The sequence below is a fragment of the Crassostrea angulata genome, chromosome 8, assembly GCF_025612915.1.
Source record: "Crassostrea angulata isolate pt1a10 chromosome 8, ASM2561291v2, whole genome shotgun sequence".
NCBI classification, from domain to species: Eukaryota; Metazoa; Mollusca; class Bivalvia; order Ostreida; family Ostreidae; genus Magallana; species Magallana angulata.
Genome location: NC_069118.1, coordinates 39,135,998 through 39,163,864, shown reverse-complemented (window position 1 = coordinate 39,163,864; position 27,867 = coordinate 39,135,998). Strand labels below are relative to the sequence as shown.

The following is a 27,867-nucleotide window of genomic DNA, read 5'->3' as shown; positions in this document are numbered from 1 at the left end:
AAATGTATTATATAAGAATAATTCAATAAAGTCTTGGGGGTCTGCATGTATGTACTTAATCGGTTTAAGGGTTAGAAAGACCGGAAGTGTGTGTGTGTGGGGGGGGGGGGGGGGGTCAGTCCTATTTCTAAAAAGCTGTGACATACATGTACTACATATAGGTGTATCAAGTCAGCTAGATATTTTTTTTGGTAAAGCTAAAATGTTAACAAATTCCTTTTTTTTTTTAAATCCGACTTTTTAATTGATATTTACATTAATTGATATTAACATTGATTAACAGCGTGGGCAGCAGTCCCCTGGACTGGTCACTGGGTCGTCACACAGTGGCAAGGGGCAGGGTATGGGGTGGCAGTAGGTCTGTCCCCCAATGGTGCAAGGGTGAGGGCAGTCCTCTTTCTTCTGTGTCTCCTTTTCTGAAAGGAGTTGTATATAATAATACAGTAAGTATGCTATTGCAAAGTAGAAGTATATACATGTGCACTCAGAGTGATATAAAATCTTGCTTTAAAAAAATTCCCAAAATGATAATTGGAAAAAAAGTGGGAGTTGTCTTTCTTAGAAAAGGATATTGTTACTAAGTTTGAATAAATTGTATTTATCATATTTTTTAATTGGCGCAGCGTTTTTCTTTGATGTTTATTGACTTTAATTTCTATTGCATTCAGTGGCGGTTTGCTGGTTGTGGCAATATTGTGATATTTGTAAAATAAATATACATATGTATATATAATGTATATGAGTTAATCTTTCTCTTTAGCCAGCATATAATTGTAATTACAAACGATCTTCGTGAAATTATAATCAAAAGCAAAGTGTATATGCAATATGACGATATGATTGAATCAAGTTATGCATGTAACTATAATACTAAAAACAATATACTCGCATAATGCATACCTGAGGGGCAGTGCGGACAGCAATCCCCGGGGGTGGTGACGGGATCCTTACACGGCGGGTGGGGACAGGGTATGGGGTAACACATGGTCCTGTTGTTGATCTTACAGGTTCCATGGGGGCAGTCATCCGGACACAGGGTGCAGCACTGACCCGAGGCGTAGATAGGGTCGGCGCAGGCCGGCGGGGGACAGGGAGGGGGGTAGCAGAAATGGTGACCGTTCACGACGCATGGGTGAGGACAGTCGGAACTGCGACCTTCAAGATATTTTGAGAAAAAAAACCTGTATGCGTGTATAACCAAGCAGTTGTTTTACATTAAATCGTTTTGTTAGTTTAAAAATTATATAAACAATGTACAAAGTTTACAAAATCGTTTTGCATTTTCATCTACCCGCTAAAGTCAAAATAATATGTCACGAATAGTTTATGAATATTTAAATTATCCCATATTAACATCCAACCAGTAATTTCAAAAACTACAATACGACACTTGTATGCGATGATAGTGATGTTCCATTCAGTAAATTATAGTATCGCGATAATGTTAAAATTCCTTGATTGTGATGCATTTGACCAAACACTTACTTAAAAGTTTCAAGCACAAATTGACGGAGTAACGTTTTCTTACCTCCAAGGGCGGAACTAAGGTTGCTATGTAAAATTACTAGAGTGATAAACACTACGTAATAGACAGCCGCCATTGTAGACAAAGATTTGACAGTTTATCTTGACTTGCACAACGTAAAGCTATTACAATATCATATCTTAATTCTTATCATATACTATATAAGCAATCTATAAGAAATAATACTAAGTTTTGTAAAATGGCATGCAGTAATTACAGGTATAGATATATTTTGAGGATGTACATACATTAACTTGTTATTCAAATTTATTTGATTTTTTTTTATTTGTTGACTAATATAAATCTTTCTCTGCATGACTGACTTCTGTGTCTGAAAGTGAGTGAACGCCGCATATGTGTTGGGGGTGAGGATGGGTGGTGGGGGTGAGGATGGGTGGTAGGGGTAGACTTGAAAGGTTTAGAATTTCCTCGTATTGGAACAAAATTATACCAAATGTCATTCCATTTTCATAACATTTACGTGATTTGACCCTGAATTTGCTGACAATAATAGATAATATTTGAAAATGTGATGACAGACATAGCCATGGATAAAAATATAGGAAGGTTTTTTTTAATGGGAACCCTAATGGGTTAACGTTCAGGGGTCTGAATAATTGTCGTCATTACCAGACTGTATTAAATTCCTTTCGATGAAGAGCTTTGTATAAAGATGTAGACGGTAAGTATTCAAATAATACAGCTAAAATATTTGGACTTTTTCCTCATTAATGAATAGTTAAATTTACGACCAAAAATATCGATCATATTCAATATTTTTATGGCAAACCTGATCGGTAAGTTGTTCACCATCCAGCTTCCTCAAAACGATTTTTTTTAAAAATCAAAATAATAAAGAATTAAAAAATCTTTAAAAACCCAATAAAGTCAAAAGGAGGAATAAAAATCCCAGGCCCCAGGGCCATAAAACTTTGATGAGCATAGTTTTGATCTAAGTCTCACTTTTACAAAAGGAACATATAGTTGAAAAGTGAGACTGAGATCAAATTTTTTTTTTTAGATCAACATAAAATCAAAAAACAGTGATTTGAAGTCAGCCGAAAGTAAAGTAAAAGCAAATGTTTAAACAATGAAACGATGTCAGCAGAACATTTTATTGATGGAGATTCTTGGCTTGGTGTCCGTTATAAGACGGTGCCCGTGGGACAGTGCGGGCAGCAGTCCCCCGGACTGGTCACCGGGTTGTCACACGGCGGGAAGGGGCACGGTACGGGGTGACAGTAGGTCTGTCCCCCGGCGAGGCATGGGCGGGGGCACTGCTCTCTTTCCTCTCGTGTGTTATCTGCAAGGAATGAAAGTAGCGTGGACAATAAAATTAATTAGTAATATAAGCGATGTGTAATCTATGGTACTATATCTACTGATACAATGTATAGTCTTTACAATAAGAAAGTGTATCACAAACATTTGCTGTGAATGGGAAATTCAGGTTCAGCAAACTGAAGCTACATGTATACACCGATAAACCTTAAGGAGCCCGATATTTAGAGACATGTTTCGGAGAAAGATTTTTACAAACATTTTTACACCCTGAACGATGCAGCAGGAAGTATAATTTAGTTTTTTTTCACAATAATTGTTGAGCTGACAGGTAGACGCTACTTTCGAGCTCCGTAGTTTTGATCAAATTTTCTTGGATTTTGACGACGAATTGATATAATTAATGGTTTTTGTGGACTTGCATTGACTTTAGGATATACCTGACAATTTTCCTGGCGTTAATGTGAGTTTATGTGTTTTTTTGTATATATAATACCATTATTTGTGTATACCCGAGACTCGGTGATTAGTTCTCAGAATGTCGCAAATCTCGAAACCGGTCTATTTAAAGAACAGCGAAATCCTCGCTCCAGCGGTGGGTAAAATTACTAATTATCTATTAGTACAGTGTGTTACCAAAGTGGTCGGAGATACCGTTAAATGTATACAGTTAGATAGAGATTTATGGAGAATCTATTTGACCACCAAAGAGGGCAGGGACAAACTATTGCTGCAAGGCATAGACGTAGATGATCAGCATATCAGTGTCTATGATTCCAATCCGTATTCTACAGGACTGGAAGCGCCCGATGACAAATCTTTAAAAATCACAATCTGCGGTGTTCCTCTTTCAGTGGATGATAGCGCCGTTTTCGAAATGTTATCGAAATTGAAGGTTTCTCCCAAAACAGAAATGTATTATGAAAAAATTAAAAATCCTGAAACCAAAAAAATGACAAGTGTACTAAACGGCAACCGCTTTTTGTACATTGAGCCAATTCCATCAAACACATATCTACCTAGAAACGTATATTGTGCGGGGCTGAAATGTAAACTCTTTCATCAGGACCAGCATGTCGACAAACCAATAATAACGTGTACCAAATGTTGGCAAAATGGGCACAATAGATTTAATTGCGAAAATGAACCATGCTGCGCAGTGTGCAAAAAGTCGGGGCATAAACCTGGGTGCGACAAATGTGAATTCTACATTCCAGAAAAACCAAAAAACCTCAAAACCTTTCAGGGAGAAAAAGATGTTCTTTCAAATTTTTATCCTTGTGAGATGAAAATCTTTGGGGAGACCTTTAAGTCGGCGGAGCAGGCTTTCCAGACCACGAAGGCGCTTAGATCAGGCGATGTCGTTGCAGCGGAGCGCATAAGGAACTCCAAAACGGCGCTTGAAGCTAAACGCATCGGTAATCTAGTCCAAAAATCTTCTCGATGGAAAGACACGGAAAGGGATGTGATGGAACAAATTATCTCTGCTAAAATAAATCAATGCGAGGAAATGAGGGACACTCTTAGTTCCTGCAAACCATCGGTGATCTTTGGTCACCCAGTATACGACATGTACTGGGGCACTGCTCTATCATACGAGGAAACCGTCAAAACCTCACCGAGGGCCTGGCCAGGAAAGAACATCATGGGGGACATCATTGCCCACGCAGCAGAAAATTTACGAAAGAGCATTAAAAAGAAAAAGTCATCAGAAAAATGGTAACTTCTTCAAATACATGTTTGTTTGTTAAATGAACTCATCGACCATTTTTGAATGTCAACTTTAAAGTTATTGTCGCTGAACGCACGCGGACTTAATGATTACTGTAAAAGGCAAACTTTATATGACTGGCTTAGAGATATTAAGTGCCAAATTGTATTCCTACAAGAAACCCATTATATAAATGGAAAAGAAAATATTTACAATGCACGATGGCAGGGTTCAAGCTATCATTGTTTTTCTACATCGGCGCATAGTAGAGGTGTTTCTATTTTATTTCAAAAAAATTTATCTCTTATTATACATAATGTACATAAATCAGGTGATGGAAGAATATTGTTAATCAATATTAAATATGAACAAAATATATTTACACTTGTTAATATATATGCACCTAATTCAGAAAGTGAACGATGTAAATTTTTAAAAAACTTACATCATGGGTATCTCAGTATTGTTTAAATGAAGAAAATATTATCATTGTTGGAGATTTTAATTCATCCTATATTGCCAAAAACAGAAGTTCGAAAAGTATAAATAATATGAAATATAAATTTAGTCTAACTGATATATGGGACAAAATTAATCCCGAAAAAGAGGGAAATACTTGGTGTGATTCAAACAATAACCCGAAAAGTAGAATAGATTATATTTTTTCTACTGAAGATTTATGTTATCCTATTGAAAAAATCTTTCTTAGAAAACCCCCAGATGTTTCAACTTCTAGAATGAGTGATCACATGGCCTTCATTTTTTATTGTACAGTATCAACAAATAGGAGGGGTAGTGGCTATTGGAAAATGAATACGTCGATTTTACATGACATAAATTTTTGTAACATTATTAACAATTTTTTTGACCAGATACCTGAGAGCATAAGTAAGGAAAACGACCCACAAGTACGATGGGAAATCATTAAATATCAGTTAAAAAAACTATGTATCGAGTACTCGATCAAGAAAAATAAAAGCATACAAACCCGTATAAAAAAAAATTGAAAAAGAAATTGAGGATATTGAACTTTCCGATTTAGAAAATAAAAAGGTTAAATATAAACAGAATCTTGTAAAAGAATTAGATACTCTGTATGCATATAAATCTAAAGGGGCAAAGGTAAGAGCTAGAGCTCATTGGATAGATGAGGGCGAAAAGAATACCGCATACTTTCTAAGATTAGAAAATAAACATCAATCACACAATGTAATAAATAAATTATCAATGGGAGGAAACAGCTTAAATGAAACACATGACATTCTAAACGCATTAAGTTCTTATTATGAAAAGCTGTACATGTCTGATCATATCTCATTATACGATATTGACCAATACATTGAAAACACGGAACTAACAAATTATTTATCTGATGAAGACAAAGAAATCTGTGATAAGATCCCCACTATCGATGAATGTGCGGAAGCCGTATATAACATGAAATTAAACAAATCGCCGGGTTTAGATGGAATTCCTATAGAATTTTATAAAATGTTTTGGAAACGTATAAAACTTTATCTATATGCAAGTCTTGTAAGGTCTTTCGAAGTGGGTGAACTATCATCCTCTCAGCGGGCTTCTGTAATATCGCTTATACACAAAAAAGGGACCCTATTAAATCTTGATAACTATCGTCCAATAAGTCTTACAAATTGTGATTATAAAATTCTAGCTTTTGTATTTGCAAAGAGGCTCCAAAAAATAATGAATAAACTTATAAATAGAAATCAAACTGGGTACATCAAAGGAAGATTTATAGGGGAAAATGCCAGGTTGGTTCTAGATATTTATGATTATTGTGAAGAAAATAATGAGGAAGGAATTCTATTATTTACTGATTTTAAGAAAGCATTCGATTCAGTTGAATGGGATTTTTTGTTTAAAACACTTAAAAAATTTAATTTCGGAAGTAATTTCTTAAAGTGGATAAAAATTTTATATACAAAGCCATGCTTTCATGTAAAAAATAATAATTGGCTGACTAGAAGGTGTAAAATGTCACGAGGCATAAGACAAGGATGTCCTGTCTCTGCTTTACTATTTATCTTTGTTATAGAAATTTGGTATTAAAGATCAATGCGTCTGAAAGTATACAGGGATTTAATTTAGGACAAACAAATAAAATAAAATGCGTACAGCATGCAGATGACTGTACGTTTCCATTAAAAAACGTAGAATCATTAAAAGATGCCATAAGAATTATAGAAAAGTTTGGGAGAATGTCCGGTACTAAATTGAATATAGAAAAAACAGAAGGTATCCTTTTGGGACCACTGAAAAACTCGCTACAATATGTAGATGGTATTAAAATGACAAATAATCCAGTTAAGTCACTTGGAATTTTCTTAGGACATGACAAAGAAGCTAACGATGAGAAAAATTGGTTGAATAAACTTAAAGAATTCGAGAAAATCCTAGACTCCTGGCGAATTAGAAAGTTGACGCTATTTGGAAAATGCACAGTTATTAATTCTCTAATAGTATCCAAACTATTGTATCTGTTTACAGTTCTGGAAAACCCAAATATTGAATTCATTAAAAAACTAAATAAAATTATTTATAACTTTTTATGGGGTAAGAGAGAGAGGATAAAACGTAAGTCACTTGTAAGATCAATAAACGAAGGTGGTCTTGGCCTTATAAATGTGGAGTGCAAATTAAAAAGTGTAAAAGCGGGATGGATCAAAAGACTCTATAATAAGGAAAGTTCTCTTAGAAAATATATAGAAGACATATTGAAAATCAACGGAATAAATTTTGAATATTTGTTGAGAAGCAATATTGTTAAACCAAATGATCTAAATGTTCTACAAAAATTCCCAAAATTTTACAAAGAAATTATATGCAGTTTTAATGAATGTAAATCCTCACATGTATCACGAAAACAGCTCACCGAAAACTTGTGGTTAAATAATTTTATCAAATGTAAGGAAAAACCACTTTTCCTAGAATCGTGGATAAAAAGTGGTATCCTATATGTTAAAGATATGTTTACAATAGATGGTATAAAAGATTTAAATGATATTACAGAAAATCTTAAATCAAAAAGAAACTATTTATGTGAATATCTTATCATAAAAAACGCTATCAGAAAGTTGAATGTAGATTATTCAAATGTAAACAATACTAACATTCAAAATCCATACTTTCATTTCTGCGGAAAAATAAAACAACCGGAACATGAGAAATCGGGATTCTATTATAAAATTTTATCATCAAAAAAGACACAAAAACCAATAATGGAAGCAAAATGGTCAAAAGAATTTAATATATCAAATGATCAGTGGAAAAATATATACACGGCTAAGATAATAAACGCATTTGATAAGCAGATAGCAGAATTTAACTGTAAACTTCTACACAATCAGCTGAACTGCAATTATAATGTAAATAAATGGAATAAAGATGTTGGAAAAAATTGTGTAAGTTGTGAACAAATTGAAAATATAGAACATTTAATATATGGATGTCCTGATACAAAAAGAATATGGGAAAAAGTATCAGAAATATTAAAGTTGAATATAACATGGAAAACAATTGCTGTAGGCTTTTTCTATGAGTTTACAGACACAACGAAAACTCTCAATAATGTCATATCTTGTGTAGGGTATAAGATATATAAATATAAAATGAAGTGTAGACTACAAAACGAAATTCCAAATGAGAATGCGCTTTCAAATGTTCTTAAAACATCTCTTTATTATTATTACTTTACCACAGTGAGTGCAAAAAGTGTCAAATCCAGTTACAAAATTTTGAAAACACTAGCAGACCAATTGTGATTGTATTACTATTTTTTTCCTTTTCCATATATATTTGTGTATGCATATATATAAAATTTCAAAATATATTTTGATTTATATATTTGTATAATATTGATACGAACATTCTACATGCATCAATGACTGAATGTTATCCCCGTTTCTATTTTACATTACTATTATGATATATACATGACTTTTGTATGCATATAGACAATATGTTAGACAATATTTACGTCTATTTATATATGTTTTAAAAAATACAATCATAAATACTAAAGAAAATATATATATTTTGTACATTTATATACATAATTATTAGATTTATCTATACTGCTGAATAGCACTACTGATCCAGGGGGCCCCAGGCACCCCAGGTGAAGTATATCTTGAGAGCCTCTGCGGAGGTATTATCTCGAATTTAAATGTACATTGTTTAATAAAACTTCCTTCAAAAAAAAAAAAAAAAAAAAAAAAAAAAAAAAATTGTTGAGCTAAGGTTAACCCCAATTTACCTTATCTTAGTCCCATGTGAAAAAAATAACCCAAAGGCTTAATTATATTAATAAAAGTTTGATGCATTAGAATGGCGAAATATCAATAACTACATGCGATATGTATATTGACTTCATTATATTTATGTATTTATATATACAGTGTATGTACCCTCTGGACAATGCGGGCAGCAATCCCCGGGAGTGGTGACTGGGTTAACACACGGTGGTAGAGGACAGGGGACGGGATAACACGCCGTCTTGTTTCCGATTTTACACGTCCCCTTGGGACAGTCCTCTGGACAGACCCCGCAGCATTGACCGGGGATAGAGATGGGATCACGGCATGCGGGGACGGGACAAGGCGGGGGCCTACAGAAGTGATGGCCGTTTATAACGCAAGGGAAGGGACAATCTGCGCTGCGATCTAAAATATCAAATATATACCGGTATTATCTTATAATCATTATACGAAGACCCCAAATTACGAAAGCGCATTTAACTTCTTCAATCGTTCGCAAAAAAAAAAAATTATTATTAAACCATTAAGCAAATTTTTATGGAAAAGAATACCTTATTAGTACGATTAACATCATTTTTTTTTCAAATCAAAAGGTGCAGATCACCTAAATATACTGTACATGTAGATTAATATTTTCATTGTTCATACCACAGTGCATATAACCAATACTTAGTATAATTTATATATAAGTATCTGACTCAGTCTAATGGTCTTAATCTTGACCTATGACTTAGAATACAAGGTATTGTTATAATGTAAGCTAGAACTTTGGCCTTAGCCGTGGTTATAGTATGTCAAGCAAGATACGTGTAAATATATACGTTATTTCTACACAGTAAAGAAAAGCTAATAAAGATAGCTACGCATTAGGGGGTGTAAAACGGTGATAAGTTTTCAACAATTAGCGTTATAATCCATTGTACATGTAGTACCTTTTCTGTGCAATTATTCTACATGCATATATTATATACATGTATAAAATATTATATTCTAACAGAGGTTTCAACAAGACTCTCGACAATCCCATATAACGAGAGTTAATATTCTCGAATAGATATTTAACAACAATACGAACAGTTTGGGAAGCATTACCATTTTGTACTTGTTCTTACCGTCTATTGAGATACCTAGGTTCCCGATCACCAATACAACCAGAGCGAATGCGATGGAACGCATCATAGCAGGGAAAAGTCGGGACCTTATCTGTGTGACAGACAAATGAGGCAGAATAAAGACCGTTTATTTCACGAGCAGGAATATAGTAGCTATATATATCGAACTAGTTCACTTAGTACATATAGCTTATCACTTCAAAAAGACCATATTCTGAACTATGAAGGTAAACTGATTCAAGAAAATGTGGGGGCAAATCTAAATCAGTCTATTACACATTTCAAAATAACTATTATAATATATTAGTATACATATGAGGTGTTCATAATGATACAATGTACATTATGTATCATACATAATGTACATTGTATCATTATGCACACCTACATACATGTATGATATATTTGTTATAGTGAGTTCAAAACCGCGTCCATTTACGTCGTATTTATTTCTGATTTTTTTTATAGGATTTGATCATCAAAAATGTCACCAATGCTGGTGAAACCTAACAAGTTTTCCACTCTTGTTTTCTGCCAAAATAGGGCATGCAACTGCATATAGCCAATGCTCAACATTTTGGCATGCAAAGATCTAGATGGGAGTCACCCCCCCCCCCCCCACAAAATTCAAATTTCTTTAAATTAAATTATCAAATTGCCCAAATGCCTCTGACCCCCCCCCCCCCCCCCGGTACACTCAAATGACAGTGCCCACCCCTCCTCCACCCCCACCCCCCGGAAAAATGTTCTGGGTCTGCGCATGTTCGGTATCCTCCTCCCATTATAGAAACAACTTTTTGTTAAATCAATGTTTAATCAAAAAGACCTCGGTTTTGTTTTTGTTTTTTGTTTGTTTGTTTGTTGTTTTTTTTTTTGGGGGGGGGGGGGGTGAGTTCAGTTAAAAAAAAAACGAGAAATCATTTCATAATACTAATCCCTTTTGCGAACGAAACTCCCAAATTCAATTGAGATTTTCATAAGTTTAATTTTGTCGATCTCAGCCATGTTTTCATCCTCGGGGAAAAACTGGTATATGGCACATGCAGAAGAAACACTTGTGTTGTACCTTAGTTACAACAGCGGTACAAAGCTAAGATCTACAATGGAGCAACAGATACTTCATCGTAGCATCGGTTTTCAAACTGGAGGGGAGGGGAGAGAGAGAGAAAAACGGTCGGGACTTTAATTGACTTTTCCTTTTTATTTTTTGTTTCATTTGTTTTTTTTAAAGTGGAGGGAACTGGCATCGCCCCCTGGGTTGCTAAGCATTCAGCATCACCCATTATTGAAGTCTTTGCAAAAACTAAACCATTTGACTAAAATGTTGTAGTTTTTCCTTTTTTTCTTTATTAAAAATTCCTCGTCGGTAATTTCAAGAAACCCAGCCTTATAGAGATTGCAAATACAATGTAATGTAAATAATAAGATCGATCATTTAACAAAAGAATTGCGTTGAAAATCTTAGTGGGTAGTTATTCGTAATGTTAATGTTTGCGCCCAATTGTCGTCCCATATTAATTCTTTATACAACCATACCTCGGTACTCCGAGGTCAAACAAACAGTTGTCAGTCGCAGTAATCTAGGAAACATGGCCGTCTGCAAGAAATGGACTCTCGCCAAGGCATTCTCCGGTCCCCCGGATGCCTCCAACTTTAAGCTCGAAACCGAGGAGTTGCCCAAGCAACTAAAAGAGGGAGGTACGCTGTTGTCATATTTTTATCTTCATTGTTTGTTCGTACTTATTCGAAAACTGATTCGGTGAAGCTATGGATTATGATGTAAGGGTACACCATTGTGTAATCGCTTGGATTTTAATTTTATTTTGGTCTTTAAACGGTAAAAATATTGTACGGAACGCCATACGGTATTGTAAATATCAATTCGGTGTTTCTTAAATAATTATCAAGCCTCGTTTTAAATTGTTTTTAGTTCTTTGTGTTCGAAGATTGGGAATACTATGTTATTTTGCTATGTCTGTCCATCTACTAGTACATGTATTTGTCTCAGACTACGTCTGTCCATATCCGTCTCTCCGTTTATCTAACTCTCCGTCAGTCCATCTGTCTATCTTTTTTTTTCGTTTTTCTGTTCTTCATTTTAAAGATAAAGGTGGGTGTTTTTTTTTACTTCGGTTGATACCTCTGCCTTTCGATACTTGTAGAAGTCCTCTGTGAAGCGGTTTTCCTGAGTGTCGATCCCTATATGAGGTAATCATAAAATCAGTGGGTTTTATTTTGCTTGTTTTCTTTTTAAGACAAACATTGCATTCTTATTGACTATTGTTTTTTTTTCTTTCATTTTTCAGATTATTTCCTGTAGATGTCGGCTCTGTTATGTTTGGTGAACAAATAGCCAGGTAACTGAATATTCAAAATTGTACGCTGAACAATGCATGTCTGTCATTCCCAATACACTGCATGTTCACGTGCAATGTATAGTATAACATGCACTTGACGCTTGCCCTGTTCATACCGTATAAATGTACTTCTAGACGTTGTAGGGAAAAATTATGACACATTTGATGCATATAGGACTGCATTTGTGGCTGTACATAAATGTTAAACGATAAAATCAAACGAACATACGGTCAACGAACCCCAAGCCCCAACCCCAACCCCCCACCCATGACCTCAATTTCAATTTTTTTTTCTACAGAGTGACCAAGAGTGAGAACCCGAATTACCCCGTGGGGACGTTCGTCCAGATCATGGTCGGCTGGAGGACCCATACCGTCCTCTCTGACCCCACCAAACTCAACAAGGTCATGGACATGGGGGATCTGTCCAAATCACTGGCGCTCGGACCTCTTGGAATGCCAGGGTAAGTAATCGGCTTGCAGATGTACATTGTTTTATAAATGTCACATGCAGTTGCAGTTTCTTTAAAAGGGAACGGTTTTGGTAACAAGTACTGTAAACCAACATTAAATTCGCACCGACTATAATTCGCGACTGACAAATACATGTAAGTGATAAATAGTTCGCGACGAGAAGCGTTTGCAATATGTGAAGTCTATGTATAATATCTATAACACATTAATGTATTTAACTGTCAGATTCGCGACGAATTAACTTCGTAAAATCTTCTCACACGCGAATAAATTTTGCGATCAGATGTTGGACAACAATGGTAATAGCCTTTTGCATTTACAAAAAAATGGTGTCATAAAAATTGTCATACAGTGAATTATCCGCGTGCTTATGATTATGGTACAGAGATTGGAATTTGGTTTGTATTCAGAAATGGCAATACAGTATTTTAATGTACATCGCTTTACGTAATGGAAGCATCAGTTTCCTAGCCAATCGCAATTTTCAACAGAAACGTTAAATTTGTTTTTTTTTGTTACAGCATGACGGCATATTTCGGTTTCTTGGATGCTTGTCACCCCAAGCCTGGTGAGATTGTCTACGTTAATGGAGCCGCGGGAGCGGTGGGCAATCTTGTAGGACAGATCGCTAAGATCAAGGTAATCTTAATTACGACTGAGTCGTAGATATCTGTATTAAGTCTTAGATCTTTTTTAAGGAATCGTATAGACGTGATCTTTATTTGAATGATGGGTCTACGTAATGAGTATAGTTCATCTTTTTAAAAAAAAGTCATACACGGTTAAACAAATGAATATAAATGGTCGTAGATTTTTACAAAGAGTTGTACCGGTATATATATTACAGTAGAAAGTTTAAGATTACGATAAAGAATCGTAGAGTACAACACAGATTCGTAAGTTGCTATTAGTGCTTTATTAAGACTGTGATCTCTTTAAAGAATCGTAAAACATGTATCTATTTAAGGAATATAAGGAATCTTTCTTTTAGTATTATGAGGTGATAATTTCGGTCGGGTCGTGATCAAATCCAATAAAACCCGAAGGGCTTTATGATAGATTTGTTCACACCCCGACCAAATTTATCACCTTATAATATTCAAAAATTGATTCCTTATTATTTATATTTATATGATTTTAAGCCATCGTACGATTAAATATTCAAATATAAATAAGCAAACCCCGCTGGCGTCTCAATTTGGCGTCATTTGAAGTTATGGGTTATTTCAAATAATATCTGCAATATGACTACTTTAAGTAGTCATATTGCAGATATTATTTGAAAAATAATGTATGTCAGAAAGGACAGTTATATAGTACTAAATCGATACGTAGTGTTATCACAGGCAAAGACACTGGAAAATGTAAATATTGATTTGTAAGCACAAAACATTTAAGATCTCTTTAAAACAACACCTGTCAGCAGTATTCAAATCCGTTTATTACATGAAGGAAAATTAGTATTTAAATGAATTTAAACACTAACCAAAATTCTCCGAATCAATATCTTATTCATATATTATGATAGCCTCCTGACTTCGTCTTTAGGGTTGTACGGTCATCGGCAGTGCCGGAAGTGAGGAAAAGTGTAAGTGGTTGAAAGAAGAGCTTGGATTTGACGCAGTGTTCAATTACAAGAAGACACCGCTAGAGGACGCACTGAAGGAACACGCCCCGAAAGGAATTGACTGCTTCTTTGATAACGTAAGATTTTGTCTGTAGTGTAAAAATGCAACGGTCAAACTTCACATTCTTCTTAGGATCTTTCAGACAGAACTTGTTTTACCGCATGAGGGTAAGTCCCAAGATGTTGCGATTGTCAGTGGCTATTCGTAATCCCTCTATGTTTATACAGGTCGGAGGGAATGACACAACTACCGTCCTGAAGCACATGAACAAATGCGGAAGAGCCGCCATTTGTGGCGCCATTTCACAATATAATAGGGAGGAGAAAGACAAAGATAAAGGTAAACGGGAGTGCAAGTGTCATATTTCAAATCAATCGCAACATCTCGGGCCTTTCCGGGAGGTTTAACCGAAAATGCCGGAAAAGCCCGAGAAGTAGCGATTAATTTCGAATAGAAGATTGTAATTTTTAATTTTTTTTGAAAAACAATTAGATATGAACATTTATTTTTTAAATTCAGAATCCATAGATAAGTGCATTGTATTTTTTTCATTGTCATGTTTTAGACAAAACAGACAACTGAAGGCAATGAAAAGAGGCAAAATAATGTAGATCGAAAGTTTACCGCAAGAATACCTGTTCTCCTTTTAATTAAAATACATATTGCTTAATTTTGAACTTATCAACTAATAATTACGTTTTTCAATGTCAATGTCTGTGATAACACTACTTCTCGGTTTTATATTTTCAATTTTGTACATGTTCTATACAGTCCAACAAATTCAAATGGCGTATAATTCGGCCGCAAGCAGGTTTTCCTTATTTATATCCAAATACCTATTTAATCGTACAATTGCTGAAAATTATATAAATATAAGTTATAATAAGGAATCATTCTTCGAATATTATGAGGTGATAATTTCGGTCGGGCGTGATCATAAAGCCATTCGGGTTTTATTGGATTTGATCACATCCCGACCAAAATTATCACCTCGTAACCTAAAAGAATGATTCCTTATTCCTTCATTATGGATTAGTCTGCAATTTTAAGGGGGGGAAATGACTAAATATTTCATAGGTGAGCTTCCATACTCCGCCATTTTGATGAACATGTTGCACGTGGAGGGAATACAGGGCTGGCATCACGTGGCCAAATGGCCAGAGGCACTCAAACAGATTCTTCAATGGATTAAGGAGGTAAACTTAAACAAGTCCATAGGACGCTGGATAGTAAACAATTTACCCATCAAATCCACTTTAGAGTTTTATTTATCTTTTTTTTTCAGCCACAAACTTTTATCATGTATAGAAGCATTCAAATATTTTAAATAAATAAATATACATGTATTTAAAGAGCTTTCTAGTTCATACATTCGCCCCTGTTTTCGCCTTTGTTGTAGATGCTTCAAATTATCTTTCTTTGAACACAACTGTATACAACTGTATACAACTGTATACCCTGGACAGTTCACAACTGTATCTGGGCGAATTCAAAACGGGTCGAAACTTTTTACAAGTGAAGAACGGCGAAAATGACATGGAGCAGAAATAACCCAAATACAGTAGTCTAAAAACATGGCCAGGACAAATCCAGCCTTTATGAGCTTGTATAGAAGGTTTAGCAATATCATAATGCATGGTCCTTATATACACTAATAGAACTACTGCATAACGTTTTATGAATTTCAAAATGGCAAATCCTTATTGCGATTTAATGCCACCCAATTTTAGTCGACTCATACAACAATGAGTACCTGCATATCAGAATAGATTTAAGTTTCATGGTCTTTCATCTTATATTTAGAGCTACATGTAAAAATGTACGTTGTAATGGTTAAAAAATTCATAAACGGCCTAATCAGGAGAAAAATGAAAGCTCAATTTTGTAACATAATTTTAATCAAACAATTATATAAAAATTTATTCAATATCAAAACAGTGAGTATAAGTTTTGGTATCATATGTAGTAACTGTAATTCATTCAAGTTTATCTTTTCTTTTGATTGCAGGGCAAGGTAAAGTATAAGGAGTCAGTAACAGAGGGATTCGAAAACACCGTCCCGGCATTCATTGGACTTTTTTCTGGTCAAAATATTGGTAAAGCTCTGATCAAAATATAAAGTGTCTCTAGAGCGTGGAATGTGTTTTGTACTTGTAGGTTTGAATTTAGCGGAAACGTTGTTACACAATATGAAATAAAATACAGGTATTGGTGTTAGTTGTTTTGTTGTAATATTGTTTTAAAAAAAAATAGATGGCAAAATACAGGTAATATGCGCGGATTTAGAAAATAAAACCATAGCGGTTTTTTTTCGGGGAGGGGGGGGTGTTTAAATTTCTTCTGTGAATTTCGATTAATTCAATGCGAGAGGGTCCGGATTCCCTTCGACCCATTTGGGTAAGGATGATCTTATATTTAAAAAAGAATGATCATATAAAAGCATAAAGAAGCAAGAACTTCTTTCTTGATAATTAGGCAGAATACTAGTAGATAACAAATTACCCACCAGATTCTACCTTAACATTTTACACATCATCTATTGTTAACAAAATTGATAAAAAAAAATTTTCTTTAAAATTTTAATATTTTCCCTTTGCTTTATACAGAGAAACTCTTCTCTGAAGGAGATCAAATTTGTACCGTTCAACGCTCACGACCATTCAGCCTTCTTAAGTGAACTTTTGGGGAAACTTTTCTTTGGGGAGATAATTACACTATTCCTGATTAACATTAACATATAATCCGTGTCTGACGCGCCTAACCGGTTTGACCTACAGCCTTTGACCTATAGAGGTCCATACAATATTTATTATCTATAATACATACATACTCTGTACCCAGGCACGTAGCGTCAGGGGGGAGGGGGGGGGGGGGGCTGCCCCCCCTCTTTTTCTCGCAACAAACAATTTTCTTAAATTTACATAGTAAAAATTGAATTATCATGGAGTTGCCCCCCCTTTTTTTGGGAGTATGTAAAAAATTGGAATAGAGATGAGAGAAATCGAAGTTAAAAGTTACAGATCCAACCCCCCCCCCCCCCCCCCCCCGGATTAGGATTTTGAAGTTTTGGGAAACTGCCTTCTTTTTTTTTTTTTTTTTTGCTTGTCAAGATTTTTGGATGAGTCTGCGCCCCCCCCCCCCACTTTCAAAATCGATGCTACGTGCCTGGTACCTGCATTAGTGGTAACTTTTTGTTCTATAGTGAAAACTGGCATGTATACTAGTATTGTTTTTGAAGCGCCATACATGCAGGTATAAAATCTATAACTTACAATTGACCTTAATCTCAATCAAACCGTTCGTAGCATAGTACACAAAAACGCATCGGAGTTTGCCTCTTGTTTTATGGTGTCTACTGAGTAATTTAAAATCAGACACACCTAGTCCAGTTGTCTGCTGGTTAATAGAATTAACATCCTTTCTAACATCAGACGTTTGGGGTTGAAATTTTGTAGAAAATTGTTAATTTGTTCGATTAGAGAGAAACTTTAAATTATCAATGTTGAATGAAATGTTATGTCAGCAAAGCAAATATTTAATAGGAAATCCTAAGCACTGCAATTGTTAATTTCTTTGAACAAAGTCACCACTTCATAACGCGCGTTTATTCAGGCATTACACGGTTAATTGGCCAGTACATGCAGGAGTCTTCGATATTCATTTGGGGAAAGTAGGATCTCACATAATGATTGTAAATCCTAAATGGTATCATGGCGCTATGATTCGATTTTCTATATGTGATCATGCAAAAATCTAGCTTAATTGCTTTCTTTACGAAGAAATGCATATAATTATTATGGAAATGCATAATTGGTACATGTATCATGGCCTGATGATTTGATTTTCTGTGTGTGGTCATGCAAAATCTTGCTTTCTTTGCGAAGAAATTCATATGATAGAATAATTATGGAAATGTTTAATCGGTATTATGGCCGGATGACTTGATTTCCGGCCTGTTTTCTTGCAAAATTCTACTTACATGTACATATAATTTTCAAAAAAAACGACTGTTGTACATATATGTAATTTGGATAATTCAACGAAAGGTTTGCCATCGGCTATAAGTACTGTACAGTGTACTTTTTGATAGGATATCAAATCAATATTTCTGGATTAAATATTTTTTAAAGAAAAACTTAGGGCTTTGATTTCATTGTTTGTTTTAAAAACAAACAAGAAGTACCCATATTCGCACTTTCAATGAAATTGCTCATAACGCAAATGTTTTGATATAAAACAAAATTAAATTAAAAGTACGACCCTACGATTCATGAGATACTGTAGAATCATTAGAATTCGTGGTGGCTCAATTTTCGTGGTATTCATGGGTAGCCCTCCCCAACAAATTTACATCCTCAACGAAAACGAATTAAGAAAGAGTAATCTTTGTTTCTCAAACTGAAAACCGGCACATTCATGAAATTACATCCCCACGAATGAGCAAGAAATCCACAATCCACGAAAATTGGCCCCCACGAATTTTAATGATTCCACAGTATATAGATTGGTTCATCCCACAGTAAAGGTTCCAGAAGTGTATTATTGCAGCAGTAAAGCTGAGATCGATAAAAAAAAAATCCTGAATTATATTACCTGATAAAATTCATTACTGCTGAAAAAATCAACACAACATTTTATTTGGTTCCACAACATTTAACAAATGTTTAATGAAAATCAACAGTTTTTGAATAATTATTTTGTGCGAGTTCTGTGTTCATCCCACCATTAATAGCCATTTAAGCCAAGGGAGTTAGATGTATAAATTTGAATTTTACTATTTATAAATCTATAAACTCCTTGATATGTTGTTAAAAGCAAAGAAGTTTTGCAAGAATGCTTTCACTGAAAACATCATTAAAAATTTGTCCAAATAAACTAATATCCCCGAGCTTTAAAAAAAAAACAAAAAACAACATCAAATCATAGATGTAAAAAAATTACAAGGTCATAGGTTATTAGACGGGCAGCCTCTTTGTGGCGTTGGGTTGAGATGCACTTTCTGAAGCTAAAGAGCGAGACCAGGATTTCAACCTATTGGATAAATTATATACAAGGATGAGGTTACATGGAGGCCAGTCGATGTTTGTCCACAGTGTAATGTAATTGGATGTCTTCCCTTGCTGCATCCTACATATAATCGTAGTGGAGAGTCTTTCGACGATTGATTTATTATAGAATTACCCAAGTATAATGTAAGTATTATATTCTTCTTTTTTTTTGTATTTTGTTTTTAAAAAATCTGAAAAGGGAAGGCACATTTTTGTATTTTGTTTTTTTTAAAAATCTGAAAAGGGAAGACATATTTTTTGTATTTTGTTTTTTAAAAAATCTGAAAAGGGAAGACATATTTTTTATTGTAATAGATAAAGATTTCAATAGCAGACTGTTAATAAGCTATCCTGCTACTAGCAATCTTTACAAGTTTCTTTCATTATGAAATTGTTTAACGCTTTTTAAAGGGACATGGTCAGAATTTCAGTTGAAATTTTTCATAAATCAATTCTCTTTGTTCCCCATTTTTGATTTTCGGGTCTTTGTTTATTAAGATAAACTAAAATCTGAGTCTCAATGGTCGTGTCATAAGCGAGATACAGAGCTCACGATTCTGTGTTATGTAAACAAATGTGATGGCATGTTTTTGTTTACATACTAATAAGTCCGAAGAGAAACTACAAGCTTTCATATTTGAATGTAACAAAAACTAAATAATTACTGCTTATTTGTGTTTATTACGAACTAACAAGGAAAAAATCTGCATGAAAGACAACATTTACTAGTATTCACATATATTTTACAAACGTAAACAAAAACACGACATGAGTCGATCTTGTTTACATTACGAAGTATCTTTCATATACTAGTAAATCGATTATTTATATTCGATTTGGGTGACCATTAAAAGTATCCCCAATGAAGCATTTCAAAAACTATAAATAGAAAAGGAAATTTTCAACTCAAAGTGTGAACATACCCCTTTACATGTAAACGAAACATTGCGGACTTTATGATGAAATGCTAGTAAATTGTTTGTTTGCTCTATTCATTAGATTTTCACGTTTAGACCAACGAAAATTCAACCTTACAAAATTAAAAAAATGTGTTTGTATATTTCTGTTAAGTGACTAACATTATAGTAACATACCCATTTTTCCTGTTTGCTGAAAGATTTAAATTATAGTTATTTTTTGAAAAATAGTTTTGCAATTGGAATTTTCATTTATGCTTTATTTTTCAAAGAAAGTAGTCCATCCTGAAACCAGGTACCTTCGGTGGATAATGACGAGATGACAAACAGAAGAAAACAATTATCATTTATTTTGGTTTATGCAGGTAATGTTGCATTTTAATAGCTCCAACTCAAAGGAGTTTTTATTTATTTCATTTCAATGAAAGAACAATTATTATAGCATTATGTGTATTTTAAAGCATTATTCCCTTATCTTATGATATATAGTAATTTATAAAAGAATCAGTAAAAAGGCGAGGAAAATAATGATAACTTTGATTTGCTGAATTTTCGCCTGTTATTGATCTTGAAAATTCTTAATAATCAGACCTATTCACGCCAAATTAAAGGGTTTTTTTCTTAAATTGTTGTATTAACATTGAAAGGGTTGACGTACGTATTACTAGTAGTGTCACATTATTCTTATTTTTCTCATCAACAGTGCTGCAGCTTCTAGTGGGTTCCGGACATGCGCAGTACACAACGACCCTGGAAGTCAATCTCCTGTCTGAACTATACAATAGCAACTACTCCTCTTTGGTGCGGCCTTCAGCTACCGTCATGGTCCGGACAAGTTTTGTGTTGTATACCATCAACGACTTGGTACGTGCATTGTACATTTACTAGATAAGTATTATATACCATATATGACTTTGCACGTACATGTACGTCTAGTTTTTTTTTTTGGTTTTTTTGTTTTTGTTTTTTTTTGTATAGTATCTGATTCAGTGACTTATAATTATCACGTACAAGTAATAGTCTTTTGCTGTGTCAGTCTGGTCCAATTAAGTGGGAAAGAACTTTTAACGACAAATAATTATTATTTGGTCCAGCATAATGTTTTATCATAATTTAAGTGTGCTGAGTCCGAAAAAAAATATGCTGGTCTTCATAAAAACGGCGTTATGTAGGTCAAATATATATATTAGCATCAATGAGTTAGTATGTACATATACTATAGTTTTGGTTTGTATGCAATCAACGACTTGCTATGTATTAGTTTTTCTCACAAATTTGTAATGAACATACTGATGTCTGGAAAACATTCTTGACCTTCGAGACTATCTTTGTGTTTTTCAACTCCTAGAATCTCCATCGAATTACATTTGTCTGTTATTTGACGTATAACTGAAGAGGTAAGGGGACTAGGTGATCATCAAAGTAACCTTTAAAAGAAGAGCTCTATATAAAAATATAGTTAAATACCCAAATTTAAATTGTTACAGTAATATATACGGATTTGTTTTTTTATTAAATAATAATATATATAAACAAATCATATCTAAAAGTTTTCGGTCGATATGGTGGTTCGATTGTTGACCATCGAGCCTTCCTAAAATATAAAAAAAAATTGCCTTGTATAATAAGATCAAAATCGATCTCCTTGTAGAATATGAAAATTTCCTTTTTTAAAGCGCAAAGCATAGCTCAGCGCTTTATTGTCGTTAGACGAATAACCGCCCCCTATAATTAAGCAGAAGTATACATCATTAAAACTGGATGTAATTTACGGGCTATTGTGAATTTAATGTACGGTGCTTACATACATGTACATCATTGCAGGGACTGTCATGCAGTGTGAGGAAATATAGTGCGTATACAGAAGCTGAAATGTTATATACATGTATCTGTTATATACATGCAGAAGCTGGGTCAGTGCTTTTCAGTACTATCAGTACTTTGATTTGTTTTACTAGTTGTCACTCTTCTTTGTATTTGTTTCAGAGCATAGTGGATCAAACCCTGTCTATTTCTGGAATGCTGTCGATGGTCAGTATCTACTTGAATTAAATCCTCAAGCATAACAATGCCGGCCGGGTCGAGCCCATGCTTGAGTAACTTTGTTTTCAATTCTGTGCAATTGTATGTATATATATATATATATATATATATATATATATATATACATATATGGACCCACCAGAATACATTTCCTTTCTATGAATATTGTTATCTCTGATAAATAGATATTAACTTTTAAAATTTATAATTATAGGAACTTTTATTTACGTAAGTTTTAACAATAATGCCAAAAGTGAACAAAAATGAAAAATGCATTAAATCGGACCATATACACTGTAATTAAACGGTTTTAAAATAAAGAGAAAGAAAAACCAATACAATAATAGCTCCAGTTATGAATTTACGTGTATTTATATCCATGTAGCAATACTTTAATTTATAGTTTTGTTTTTTACGTGTATTTATATACATGTAGCAATACTTTAATTTATAGGGTTTTTTTTGAGGTTTTTTTTGGCGACAAGTTCTGATTCAATTCTTTGTCAATCAATCAGGCAAAAGGCAATTGAATAATCGATCAATCGATAAATTCCAGAAGTGGTTCGATAAGCGACTGGCCTGGGACCATTTACCCGACTATCAACATGTTCAGTTTATTTTTGACACGGATGAGAATACGTGGACACCAGCGGTATTTGTGGAAAACTCGTAAGATTCATTAAAATGAGGGTTTTTTTTTTCTTTTACAAAGTGGAATTACAATTTGATCAACATGTGCATAATCAATGGTAGTTTTGTTGCAAATTCATCTTTAAGTTTTACTTACAAAATTAGGTATACATGTACATTTTGTGGCTTAACGTAAGGAAAAAACTTTAGTTTATTGAATTTCTTTTGCAAAATCTGTTGAAAATGTACAAATACATGTAGATGAGAGAGAGAGAGAGAGAGAGAGAGAGAGAGAGAGAGAGAGAGAGAGAGAGAGAGAGAGAGAGAGATTTAAAATTGTAAAATTAAAAAAAATCCGCTGATTAACATTCACATGTTTTTTACATACTTACTTCCTAGTACGTATTTATTTGTAGTGTGGAAGATTTGTCAGTACTGAACGATTCCAACATGCCGATGAGAATCACTCCAAACGGAGAGATACTGCGGGATACATCCGGGATCTTCAAGGTGTCATGTGAGTGTGATATCACGTACTACCCTCTGGACAAGCAAGTCTGTTTTATGAAGATAACTACCGGCGGCTACACCCAAGGGGAAATCGACCTTGAGTTTGACCCCGAAGCCGTTGACCTTTCTGATTACGTCATCAACGGAGAATGGAAGATTGTTGCCGTAAGCGGCTCATCCACTTCTGGGCAACAAATGGCGAAGACGAGAAAGGGGCTCAAGTTCGCTAGTCTCAGCTTCAGAATCGAGCTGAAAAGGCGCCATTTGTTTCACATCCTTAACACGGTGTTTCCAGTGTTCTTGGTGGGCATGTTGATTCCTTTCGTGTACCAGCTGAAAGAGGTGTCAGACAGGATTGCCTACTCGCTGACCGTGCTTTTGTCTTACGCTGTGTATCTGAGTATGATCGCCGCAAACGTACCGAGTACGTCTGTGTCTGTCTGCTATTTATGTAAGTACAAACCGATAAGAAATTTAAAAAAAAAACGTTCGAACAAGAGTAAAGCAGAGACATAAATAGAACCATTTTAACAAGGCCTTGGACTTCCAGTAGGACGTAACTATCTAATTCTTGAGTCAAAACAAGTTTAAAATGACGCTGGCTTCAGGTAAAATATACACCGGTTGAGTAGTCTCAAAAGCCAGACAAATCTTGTTGATTTCAAAGAACCATGGCTGAGTGACCTACAATGAAATAGACAGGCCTACGTCACATTGCAGTTTGACACCAACTACCGAAAGTCCAAGCTCTTGTTAAAATGGTCCTAACATAAATGGTATTTATGTCTCTTAGTAAAGGTACAATTTACACATTTATTTATTTACATGAACATTGATTTGTGAATACCTGTATACATGCAAACATGTCTTACTAAAGATAATTTATACTATTTCCGATTTTAAAAACCATTTTGCTCTATATACAAAAATTTTCATTTGTTCTACATACAATATGTTGACACTTCTAATGATTCTGACATATGCTCGTAAATCAATATCAAATCAAATTTGGTAACGTTTTCTGTTTTTCTGGTATTATTTACATGTAGCTTCGATCTGGTCATATCTGTTCTGGGTGTACTGTGGCTAAACATGCATTAAGGGTAACATTGTTTGACAACTGAATGCGTTTGCATTAATAAATTGGAGACAAATTAAAGCATTAAATTTTGATCTTTTATTAAGGAGGCCGGATGGTCAACGAATCAGAAATCAGGTCTGCCTTAAAATTTTAGATATAACTTTTAGAGCCAAAAAACTACAATTTCATAAGGAAAAAAAAACCCGATATTAGTATTATACATGTAGCTTTAAATTTTGAATATTTTCGTTTATATTTTTTTTTCCAAAGATCTCCTTCTAAAGGAGATTAATTAATTACATGTAAGTCTAAAAATAGCCAATAGGATACAGCCGTCTTAGAATTGCGATCCGGTTTTTTTTTCTTTTACAGCGGTATACTTGGTGGCTATTTTCACGGCATCCACATTTTCCATCGTGTTCGTGATTTGGATCGCCAAAATCGCCGACTACGAGAGTAACATGTCTCCCTGTACCAAATCAATTGCTTCTTGGTTAGCAAGGATCCCATGCTGCGGTAAAAACCTCAAGTCCTGTTGCCGTCGCAAGCGCAGTGTCAGCATTTCAGCCGCAAAAGGAGAAGAATTACGAGAAAATGGTCGATTCTCTAGAAATAACAGTCGGGTGGATTCGGACCCGAGTCCAGATGATGACGCTGGTGCTGTTTGTGGTGGTGACGTCATAACATGGCAGGACTTTGCGAGTTCCCTGGATCAAATTTTATTTGTTTTCTTTTTTATTTTCATTGCCGTTTCTTCTTTGGTCCTTTTCATATTTTGGGGATTGGAATACGAGCGTAACAATTGAGAGAAAGTTTCAAACAATTCTGCATATTTCTATATGATCGAGTACAAGTTGCTTGAGCTCACTTACCGTGCATATCATAAACCTGTACTTAGATACTACCTCTATTTGGTTTTAATATTTTGTTCACGTTTTGTTATTTTTATGACAATAAAAATCAGACGGGAAATACATATACGAGGGCAGATCTATCACTATATATCGAATAAATTTACAGAATACATATGTATAATTGTTTATTTTATTATTTTGATTTGCCTTTAAATCAAATCAATAATCTTATACACCATCTTTCATATTAGCAAACGTAGATGAACTTGTCCATGCATTTACATGTAGAATACGCATATGGTATATTGTGTTGGTCGATACTTTCTTTGGATGCTAGTACAATGATAATTATATCACTTTGTGTATTTTTAAGCTATTGTGCATGTTAATACAAATTGTGTAATAAAATTTGATATAATATTAATTTACAGTGCATGGTTCTGGGATTTCTTATAGTTACGTCCCACATACAAGAATCACCTTATAAGAAAAGTAAACTTTAAAGTCGTATTCAATCGCAACTTCTCGGGCCTTTCCGGCAAGCTCGGAAAATCTCCGAGCTTGCCGGAAAGGCCCGAGAAGTTACGATTGAAGTCGTATTATTTCTTTTCTGCTATTTAGTTACATTGACACGCAAGTTTATAATTATGTTCTGACAATTTTTAAGAGGTATCTAAGGTATAACTTCATTTACTCAATGCATGTATTGGTTTCCAACAGCAAGGTCGGTTGCAGATTTTATTTGAAGCAAATGAACATCCCTCTCCATAATACCGGTATATGAAAATGTGCATTCAGCATATTAGGTCATAATTTAAACTCTATTCAAAATTTGCACACGGCTTGCGTGTTCCTTAATGAATATATTAAGCTTCTGTAGCTATTCATATTAACTAATATCTACATTTTCCAATCTTTGTCTGTGATAACACTTCGAATCAAGTTTGCACCATATAGCGCAACACATTTCACCCATGACGCAATTGACGTATTGGTTTGCATTTGCATAATTATACGAAATGAAATAAGGTAGAAATGTTAATAATTTAAGTACTGTTTAATTGCATATACATATTTGGAGACAATAAAATCATTCTTTGAATATTTTGAGGTACGTGATCAAACATAATACGTACGGGCGTGGTCAAATCTATTGTAAAGCCCTTAGGGCTGCATTGGATTTGATCACGCCCGATCGTATTTGATCACATAAATGCATACAGAATGATTCCATTGGCGGATCCAGAGGGGGGGTTCCGGGGGTTGGAACCCCCCCTTTCTCTGGGACATATGAATTTTTTGAAAAACTTGTAATGCCTATTTAAAGGCAATGTTTCCCATTTATACTATAAATACTTTAATTATCTCAAATAAATGCTTTTAAAATGGTTCATTTAAAGAATTTCTTATGCGGGTTATGCTATTTTTCTGGAAAACTTGTATTGCCTATTTAAAGGCAATTTTCCCCATTTATACTATAAATACTCTAATTATCTCAAATAAATGCTTTTAAAATTGCTCATTTAAAGAATTTCTTACGCGGATTTTGCTGTTTTTCTGGAATGCTAGCTACCTTCATACCTGAATCACATACGAAGCCCTTTTTTGTTTCCAAGAATCGGAAATTACGTTACAAAAATACCGTGTAAGGGGTTTATATGTAAACCATTATGTAAATGCACAACTTTTCACAACTTCCTTGAATATGATAGCATCTGTACTAGTGCCGGGTGATGTGGCGCACCCATTACAGAGGTCACATCAAGTTCCCTGGGACGACTATTGCGTGTACCATTGTATTACACATGTAAAATCTATTCAGCAGATAAAGTATCCCCCCTTTTTGTCATATCCTATCATTTAGACCTTTATTTAAGAAGGCAATCGATAGAAATCAAAATCGATAAATAGTTCAGAATTTAAACATCAAAGACATAAAAAATATTACCAAAAAATTCATATTTATAATAGCTTGTCGTAATATGTCTGAATCATTTTTTAGTGTTTCTTTCTATTTTAAACCATAGACGCACGTTCTCATTGCTGGAGACTTGTTTTTTCTTCTAAGGCTAGAAATTGTGCAAATCTTCCTTACCTAACCCAAAACGCTTTGCAGTGCACTTTGATATTAAAATAGGTATGAAATACATGTAGATATTGACGAGATAACTGTTAATTAAATTTACGCACGGAAAACGTTTAAAAGGCCTTGTTTGTTGAAAATTAATGAATTTTGCACGTATTGATTATCATCAATTGGAACCCCCCCCTTTTCCAAATTGCTGGATCCGCCTCTGGATTCCGTATTCGATATGTTTATACTTCCGCCCAAGAGGAAATGCGGGTTTTACAAATCTATTTCGTTAAGAGAATGCGTATTTCATTATATAATTACAATCGATCGTTCCTAAATTATAAT

General features: G+C 34.3%; 4 protein-coding genes across 6 annotated transcripts; 2 read left to right on the top strand and 2 right to left on the bottom strand.

Moving 5' to 3' along the window:
* Positions 1-212: 212 nt before the first annotated feature.
* Positions 213-1,631, bottom strand: LOC128158461 (cysteine-rich motor neuron 1 protein-like). Its single transcript, XM_052821317.1, has 3 exons — positions 1,529-1,631; positions 901-1,155; positions 213-416 (listed from the first exon to the last, which is right to left on the bottom strand). Exons 1-3 carry the CDS (start codon positions 1,599-1,601, stop codon positions 277-279), a joined length of 468 nt encoding a protein of 155 aa, XP_052677277.1. The 5' UTR covers positions 1,602-1,631; the 3' UTR covers positions 213-276.
* Positions 1,632-2,621: 990 nt separating this feature from the next.
* On the bottom strand, positions 2,622-10,054 carry LOC128158460 (kielin/chordin-like protein). Of its 2 annotated transcripts, XM_052821316.1 has the most exons (3): positions 9,907-10,054; positions 8,945-9,199; positions 2,622-2,828 (listed from the first exon to the last, which is right to left on the bottom strand). In XM_052821316.1, the coding sequence occupies exons 1-3, from the start codon at positions 9,971-9,973 to the stop codon at positions 2,671-2,673; spliced, it is 480 nt and encodes a 159-aa protein (XP_052677276.1). In that variant the 5' UTR covers positions 9,974-10,054; the 3' UTR covers positions 2,622-2,670. The 2 variants fall into 2 exon arrangements, 1 of the variants encoding a protein (XP_052677276.1); XR_008239984.1 differs by lacking the exon at positions 8,945-9,199 and having other exon boundaries at positions 9,907-10,045.
* Positions 10,055-11,443: 1,389 nt separating this feature from the next.
* On the top strand, positions 11,444-16,503 carry LOC128158451 (prostaglandin reductase 1-like). The gene is made up of 9 exons (XM_052821305.1): positions 11,444-11,604; positions 12,069-12,114; positions 12,213-12,263; positions 12,563-12,727; positions 13,259-13,376; positions 14,286-14,441; positions 14,593-14,704; positions 15,443-15,561; positions 16,374-16,503. The coding sequence occupies exons 1-9, from the start codon at positions 11,496-11,498 to the stop codon at positions 16,482-16,484; spliced, it is 987 nt and encodes a 328-aa protein (XP_052677265.1). The 5' UTR covers positions 11,444-11,495; the 3' UTR covers positions 16,485-16,503.
* Positions 16,504-19,259: 2,756 nt separating this feature from the next.
* LOC128158450 (acetylcholine receptor subunit alpha-type acr-7-like) lies at positions 19,260-25,876 on the top strand. 2 transcript variants are annotated; one of them, XM_052821304.1, is made up of 7 exons: positions 19,260-19,557; positions 20,607-20,695; positions 21,034-21,194; positions 22,317-22,361; positions 22,930-23,042; positions 23,420-23,964; positions 24,967-25,876. In XM_052821304.1, the coding sequence occupies exons 2-7, from the start codon at positions 20,650-20,652 to the stop codon at positions 25,398-25,400; spliced, it is 1,344 nt and encodes a 447-aa protein (XP_052677264.1). In that variant the 5' UTR covers positions 19,260-19,557; positions 20,607-20,649; the 3' UTR covers positions 25,401-25,876. The 2 variants fall into 2 exon arrangements, with proteins under 2 accessions (XP_052677264.1, XP_052677263.1); XM_052821303.1 differs by having other exon boundaries at positions 20,603-20,695.
* Positions 25,877-27,867: the final 1,991 nt, after the last annotated feature.

What these genes read in the sequence shown, in the direction of transcription:
- LOC128158461 (XM_052821317.1), bottom strand. Translation starts at nt 1,601, where the DNA reads ATGGCGGCTGTCTATTACGTAGTGTTTATCACTCTAGTAATTTTACAT. An exon ending in CCTTAGTTCCGCCCTTGGAG is followed by an intron (nt 1,156 to 1,528) that starts GTAAGAAAACGT and finishes AATATCTTGAAG; the next exon opens with GTCGCAGTTCCGACTGTCCT. An exon ending in CTGTCCGCACTGCCCCTCAG is followed by an intron (nt 417 to 900) that starts GTATGCATTATG and finishes AACTCCTTTCAG; the next exon opens with AAAAGGAGACACAGAAGAAA.
- LOC128158460 (XM_052821316.1), bottom strand. Translation starts at nt 9,973, where the DNA reads ATGATGCGTTCCATCGCATTCGCTCTGGTTGTATTGGTGATCGGGAAC. An exon ending in CCTAGGTATCTCAATAGACG is followed by an intron (nt 9,200 to 9,906) that starts GTAAGAACAAGT and finishes TTGATATTTTAG; the next exon opens with ATCGCAGCGCAGATTGTCCC. An exon ending in CTGCCCGCATTGTCCAGAGG is followed by an intron (nt 2,829 to 8,944) that starts GTACATACACTG and finishes CATTCCTTGCAG; the next exon opens with ATAACACACGAGAGGAAAGA.
- LOC128158451 (XM_052821305.1), top strand. Translation starts at nt 11,496, where the DNA reads ATGGCCGTCTGCAAGAAATGGACTCTCGCCAAGGCATTCTCCGGTCCC. An exon ending in GGACCTCTTGGAATGCCAGG is followed by an intron (nt 12,728 to 13,258) that starts GTAAGTAATCGG and finishes TTTTTGTTACAG; the next exon opens with CATGACGGCATATTTCGGTT. An exon ending in GGAGAAAGACAAAGATAAAG is followed by an intron (nt 14,705 to 15,442) that starts GTAAACGGGAGT and finishes AATATTTCATAG; the next exon opens with GTGAGCTTCCATACTCCGCC.
- LOC128158450 (XM_052821304.1), top strand. Translation starts at nt 20,650, where the DNA reads ATGACAAACAGAAGAAAACAATTATCATTTATTTTGGTTTATGCAG. An exon ending in GCGGTATTTGTGGAAAACTC is followed by an intron (nt 23,043 to 23,419) that starts GTAAGATTCATT and finishes ATTTATTTGTAG; the next exon opens with TGTGGAAGATTTGTCAGTAC. An exon ending in TGTGTCTGTCTGCTATTTAT is followed by an intron (nt 23,965 to 24,966) that starts GTAAGTACAAAC and finishes TTTCTTTTACAG; the next exon opens with CGGTATACTTGGTGGCTATT.